The sequence below is a fragment of the Clavelina lepadiformis genome, chromosome 3 (genome assembly GCF_947623445.1).
Source record: "Clavelina lepadiformis chromosome 3, kaClaLepa1.1, whole genome shotgun sequence".
Taxonomy (NCBI): Eukaryota; Metazoa; Chordata; class Ascidiacea; order Aplousobranchia; family Clavelinidae; genus Clavelina; species Clavelina lepadiformis.
This window is the reverse complement of record NC_135242.1, coordinates 17,203,021-17,209,773: the sequence shown is the minus strand read 5'-3', so window position 1 is coordinate 17,209,773 and position 6,753 is coordinate 17,203,021. Positions and strand designations below refer to the sequence as shown.

General features: G+C 35.1%; 1 protein-coding gene across 1 annotated transcript; it reads left to right on the top strand.

The window, feature by feature from the left end:
- The first annotated feature begins 2,212 nt into the window (after positions 1–2,212).
- LOC143449726 (uncharacterized) lies at positions 2,213–6,750 on the top strand. Its single transcript, XM_076950039.1, has one exon. The coding sequence runs from the start codon at positions 3,994–3,996 to the stop codon at positions 5,068–5,070; it is 1,077 nt and encodes a 358-aa protein (XP_076806154.1). The 5' UTR covers positions 2,213–3,993; the 3' UTR covers positions 5,071–6,750.
- Positions 6,751–6,753: the final 3 nt, after the last annotated feature.

Below are 6,753 nucleotides of genomic sequence, written 5' to 3'. Positions count from 1 at the left end.
AACGCTTGCACTTTAAAAAGTCTATATATCAAAGTGCCATATTTCGGGGGTACAGAAGCAAAATTCTGGTATGCAAGGAAGCATCGGTGTGCATTCCAAGTTGTGGCCCTAGCACATCCGGCGTTTGTATGAGGTAAGGAGCGGCTTTTTATATACAAGAAAATGGAGAAGAAAAGTAGTGCATCTTAATTTTAGAGAGATACCTTTTTTCCCGGTGTGCAATACCGTTTGGGCCAAAAAACTCACAGTCTGCCGTAATACCCGGCAATCTGGCCTGTGCATTTAGTACAAAATTCCAATCTGGTGCACCTGGCCTATACCGTTACACTTGTACCCGATTGAAAAGTTTGCAAAAAAAGTTGATGGATTTTTTTATAATATGTATATATTGCTTGTAGGTTTGTAATATTATTGTTAATATAATCATCTTTAGTCCTTGGTAAAAACTCTGCAACATTTTCGTCAGTTCATAATTCAGGGGTCTACGAAACAAGTGCACCACTATAGCCTAGCTCTTGTCACATTTTGAGTAGCTGGGGTCTAGTATACAAAGACATGCACTTGTACAGGACTGCAGAGTATGGCAGTTTTCGCCGAGAACTCGGGTGTGCAAAAGCAAAATTCCTGTTTGAACTGCGATTCATGACCCAAGGCTGCCTTGCGTTTGTGCAGGTAAGTCGCGGCCCAACAGATATAAATCGGGGAAAATCAGTTTTTCCCATTTTGTTTTGGAGACTCCGGTTTGCCCTGGTGTGCAATGCTGTTTTTGAAAAAATTCTCGGTTTTGCTCTTGCCATACTCTGCAGTCTGGCACTTGTTTTGACCTACTAGACCCCAATTTTCTTTAGATTCTTTACCAAAACTGAAGAAGTTCCTTTTTACAACAAACAAGTAAGCTTGACTTCTTTAGAACTCTGTAATCCGCACCTTACATGTCCAAGTGCACTGTAAAATTACAGTGAAAGAGAGCAATGAGCATTATTAGGATATGGTTGTGCGGTTGTGCACTCCTGCAGGGTTGCCAGATTTTGCAGAGCAATATATACCAAATATCAAAAAATTATATACCAAATGTATACCAAACCAAACTGCAAAAATATATACCGAATTTATACCAAACAGATCTGAAAAAGCAAATGAAACGTTAATGTAAAAACACTTTTTACACACACACCAACTTTAGGAGTAAATTTTGAAAGCTATCTAACTTACAGAAAAACGTTACTTTGACTGTTTAATTCATAATATGACTAGTTTTATTGATTAGTGACTATTGTCAACGCAAAACACTGCAGATCAGTTTTAGCCCACATAAATTGGTTCTGGATTAGCATTAGTTTCATCATCTGCAAAGTGTGCAAAGTTTGCAATAAGGTGCATCTCCTCCATCACTAGATTTAGAGATCCAAGGAAATTCATGAGACCATTCTGAACGAAATTTTCGTTGACCATCATAACGTGGTTTCCATTTCCTTGATGCCATTATTATTCAATTTTGAATTTATCGTATAACGCCTTATAAACCAACTAAATTTAGCGCCCAGCTACCGTTTTCTCAAGACGGCTGAGAACAGTGAGTGACAGTCAGCACTCAGCAGTTCAGTTTCAGTAAATTCAGTCCTATACTCTACTGTTAGTCTGTTACTGCAGGGTTGCCAGATTGTAAAGTAAATCTGTGGTAGAAATTTAGAAACAGTTTTTTTAATTTCAAAAATATACCAAGGATATACCAGTTTTCCAAAATATACCAAACGAAAAAATCGCATACCAAACAGGTTTGAAATATACCAGATGTCTTGAATTTGGTATATAAATATACCAGTTGGCAACTCTGCACTCCTGTACTTGACCAGAAATTAGAATCATCAAAACACAAATTTCCCAAAACCGTTCATCAGAGAAGTCATAAAAATCTTACAAAAGAGAAACACTATTGATTTAACACATATAACAAAATAAAAATGTAGCATTTTAGACGCTTTATTTTTACACATTTATGCAATTTTTTTTTTTAAAATTGTACAATTTGTTGACATTATTTCTTTACAATACAATAATTTAACCATAATTGTTAGATATTAGCATAATTTTTCTATACTTGTGCATGAACTATGATGGTGTTTAGATGTCTATAACATACGTTACTGTCGATAAGGGGCGCAATACATTTGTCGCCCAGTGCTTGTTTTTCTTGGTTACCAACAAATGATAAGGCTCAAACTTGTCAATCATCAGAAGGGAATATTGGGGTTTGTTTTTTGTGAAGAAATTTCGGTTTTCTCTTTTTTATTAACATAAATATTTTGTAAAAAAAATTAATTTCATATGTGATATTGACAATTTCCTTTGTGACGTATGAAAAACAGAAGAAAAGTAGAAGTCTACTGGTAGCCTATATAACGCCCTGCCCTACTGCACCCGTACACTGTCAATTGTTTTATAATCTCACGAGTAGCTTATTTGTCGTGCGCGCATTTTGGCATAAATAGCAAGATCTTGTTAGCAAATAGCATGTTTTTAATTTACGAAAATCGGTTGCATCCGTTTTTTGGCGGCAACCATGCACAAAGAAAAATGTGAGAAAGTTATTTTTTCTACATAGCAAAAAAAGATCGTCGCCTGCTGGCGTTTAGTGCAGGTATGTATGGTATACGTAGTGGAATTAGTAACTTGGAAAGACTGGCAGGCTGGTGGATGCTCAGAGAGAGAGCCCAAGGGGTCTCAATAAAAAGCTGAGATAAATGACACTACGACAGTGTTAACTAAGAGTATTTACAACATAATCAACCTGGTGAAACTTAATTGATATTTAGGACTATTCAAACTTTCAAACAAAGCTCCAATTTTGTTATGTTATTAAGCTATATATTTAATGTTAAACAACATAGCTATATACATTGCATATAACAATGTTTTTTATCTGCCACTTACATTGCTAAATTTGTAAAGTTTTTTCAAGGCTGCTGTGTGTATACTTCCATCAGCTAGTCTATCCAGCCCATACTACCATATTTGAAAGTATATTTCAAACTGTATGGTTTTAAATTCGTGGCACTACTTTGTTATATGACTTTAAATTTAGTCGCCTGCCTCAAAATCGATAAATTTTCTAATCTGGTATTTAGCTATGGTCCCCGTTTTCTATAATTTATGGTGGGGGTGTCCAAACTACAGCTTGGCGCCTGTTTTTGATATTTTAATATATATATTTTTATATATGTTTTAATGGCCAAGTAACTTAGTAACAAACATGAAGAAATACGAAACAAACGTTGGAAGTTTAAAAGTATTGGTTAACAAACTTTAATTTCAATATGACTTACATAAAACTTATTCAGGTGCAGATTATTCTTCCAAGTATTTAGTGGTAATTATTAACTTGCATTCGTTAATCGTAAGATAACCTAAGTTACGGTACATTATTATTGAGCAGATATTGCATAGAAATTTAACAATTATGCATAACAAGAACTATACTTCCTGTCACGAAACTTTGTACACTACCGTTAACTGCACTATTATATGTTGCATAAAATATGGCAAAGCCAAAGGAACTTTTCGAATGCGTACATACACAAAGCAAAAATCTTCATTGTTATACAAGTATTAATCATAATATACTGAGAACCATGATGAATGACTGACAAGCATTTACGTGCATTCAAGTTTTTTGCATCACATCACAAAAGTTTGGACTTACCTGATTTATGGGAAAGGCAGTTTTAAAATTCAGTTCATTTAGGTAGTAGGTTATATTTATCTAAAAAATACTATATATGCAGATAACTTGTTTTTAAATAAAATGTTGGTAAAATCCGCAATGATATTGCAATGGTTTGTTTTTATATTCATACATTTTGCATTCACATATGATTTTGGAATTAGCATTTTAATTGTCATTATGACATAATAATTGTAAAAAAGCGGTTGATTTTTTTGTACTGAGCCATAATTTAGTATAACATAAAACATACGATACATTTCTTACTCGTGATGACTCGGCGACGTCTTGAAGAAGCAATTTTGGCTGGCTATACCATGGGTTTAGGTGATTATATTGCAGATGATTCTGACTATGACATTCAAAGCAGGCTGGCTTCTGCAAGCAAACTAACTTTACCCCTCGATCGTTGGGGAATATACAGCTTGCAGTACTGTCCAAATGGAGAAAATCTTGCAGTGGGGTTTGGCAACGGTGGAATTTATATTGTTAAACAAAATGGTGACAATTTTAAAGTTAGTGAACTTACACATGGACATCGAAAAGGCCTTGCTGTTATGTCATTAAAGTATCTCAGGGATGAAAATGGTCTATTTTTACTTTCTGCTGGTGCTGCTGGAGCTGTGAATGTGTGGGACTTAAATACAGATGCAAAAATTGAACCTTTGTTTACTTTAGAAGAAGAAGGAAATGAAATTAATGCATTGGATTTGTCCTGTGATTGCACCTTCTTTGCCACGGCAGGCAAAGATCGACATATTCGCCTTTATGATGCCACAACCATGAAACCATTTCAGACCATCGAAGCACCTGACTATCTTACCATGGATGAAATTAGCGTTTATACAGGTCACACAAAGCGTGTTTTTGCTTTAAAATTTCACCCAGAAGAAAACCATCTCTTTCTTACAGCTGGTTGGGATGACTGTGTGAAACTGTGGGACAAAAGGATGGCTAGAAATGCAAAAAAGTCAATTGCTGGTCCCCATGTGTGTGGAGCTGGACTTGATGTTCGTGGGAACACAGTTTTGACTGGCTCATGGTCAGCAAAACGTTCTCTTCAGCTGTGGGATTTACGTGCTGGCACTTTGGAGAGAAATATCTCTTACCCTCATGATATCAAAGCAGAGGGAGAGTTTTTGTACTGTGCTAAATATGTCACATCAGATGTTGTAGTTGCTGGAGGCAGTGGTACCAACAATGCATGTGCCATATCCCTCAATGCAGACAACGTTTTGGGTGTCATTTCTAGTGCAAAGCCAGTGCTGGCTGTTGATACCTGCCAAGCTGGGAAACATCTTGCAGTAGCTGGCAGTGGAGGAAATCTTCAAGTGGCATCTTTTGCATAGCTACTGTATCTTTTTGATGAAGCACCTTACACTTTCATATTATGGGTATATATTACAAGACCCAATGAAATGGGTAATTTTTATACATTTGTAAAGCAGTGAGTGAAATGTCTTTTTTGTATTTTAGTTAGTGTGTTGCAAAAGTTGCTGCTAGGCCTTATGTATAAAGGTAATTTTTGTTAATCATCGCATAATTTATATATTGCCTCAGGAAAATAAACACATTATTAAATCATAAATTCTGGGAAAGGATCTGTTCTTGAAAAATGTTACTACCATATGGTGGTATCTTGCAAATTTAAATTTACTGAAATTGCTATGATTTGCCTAAGTGAATAATTTACTATTTCAATTGTGCATTAGACAATGTATGCAACTTTATTATTTATGTAACAGATGTTTCTAAACTTGTACTATGTTCATATTCGCACCGTTTTTGTGTTAACGTATACTGTGCAGTTCATCTGAAGCAAAAATTTACGAGAATGCTGAAACCTGAGTTACTGACATTTTCAGTATGTTGTTTATTTTTCTTGTAGCTTACCTTTGTAACAACCTGATCTTTAAGAATCAGTTAAAATCAACATATGATCTGGAACAATCTCAAGCTATAAAAAAAAACATCCGAATACATACACGACTTTCATTGTTCGGTGTTAGTTAGTTCAAAAATAACTGAGTGTTTTATCTTTCACTTTTAATTTCTTATTGTTTAGCTTTCTTATCTCATTCTTGTATAATAGGATTGCTGTTTTTGACAATCCTTTTCAAAATTGCTTCAGAATGTTTGAGGGAATGTGTTTTCGGGATATGGTTTTATTTTCAAAAGACCTTACAAAAGTACAACTCTTTCATTCCTTCAAGAATTGTTTTGATAGTATGCCCGAAGAAAGCCTTAAGCTAATATTTGCTACGTTCCTTATAATGGACTTGTTTTTATGGCTTATGTGAACAGTTGACGTTTAACTTTGTTCAGGTACAGCAATTTTGACAGATGGCAAGGGCAAACTTTAAGTGCTATTTTAAGTGTTTGGTAATGTAATTTTGCTGAGCAAGCAAAATGATGTATTTCTATTTGTTCAATATTTATTGTTGCCAATGGCTCTTTGTGTGATTATCTGTTACTTTAGGTGGATTTCTAAGTACTTGAACAAGTATATTTTTAGAAGCCATGCATACGCAAATACAACCAAAGATAGCTGTTAATTGGCGATCCGTTTGAATGTTACATGCAAAGCAGAAGGGCATAACGCGACTATGGAAAACCGCCAGCCGTAATGACCTTTTACGATGCTATGCCCAGAACATCACTTGCCTGGCCGCCACGTGGCCCATGACCCAAACAATTATCATGCAAAACAAAGTGTAACGAATAAAAATATTCTGGGCTATTGAAAGTCCACAGCTGACGAAATCTAAAAATTAGGCTGGACGTTAATTTAATACAAGAAGATATAACATGTTTTAAATTTAATATTTACGACGTTAGAACTTACCATATTAATTGCAATTTTACTTCGTGTCCTTTAGCCTCACATGGCATAATCCGTTTTAATTTTCGGATTTCTCGGCGCATTCCTCATATGTAATTATCATTGGGCCTGCTATATAAATGCTTGTGCTGACAGAATGTCACAGGATGTCTTATGTTTCACTAGTTGGAATAAATGTTTAAGTTTTTAT

What these genes read in the sequence shown, in the direction of transcription:
- LOC143449726 (XM_076950039.1), top strand. Translation starts at nt 3,994, where the DNA reads ATGACTCGGCGACGTCTTGAAGAAGCAATTTTGGCTGGCTATACCATG.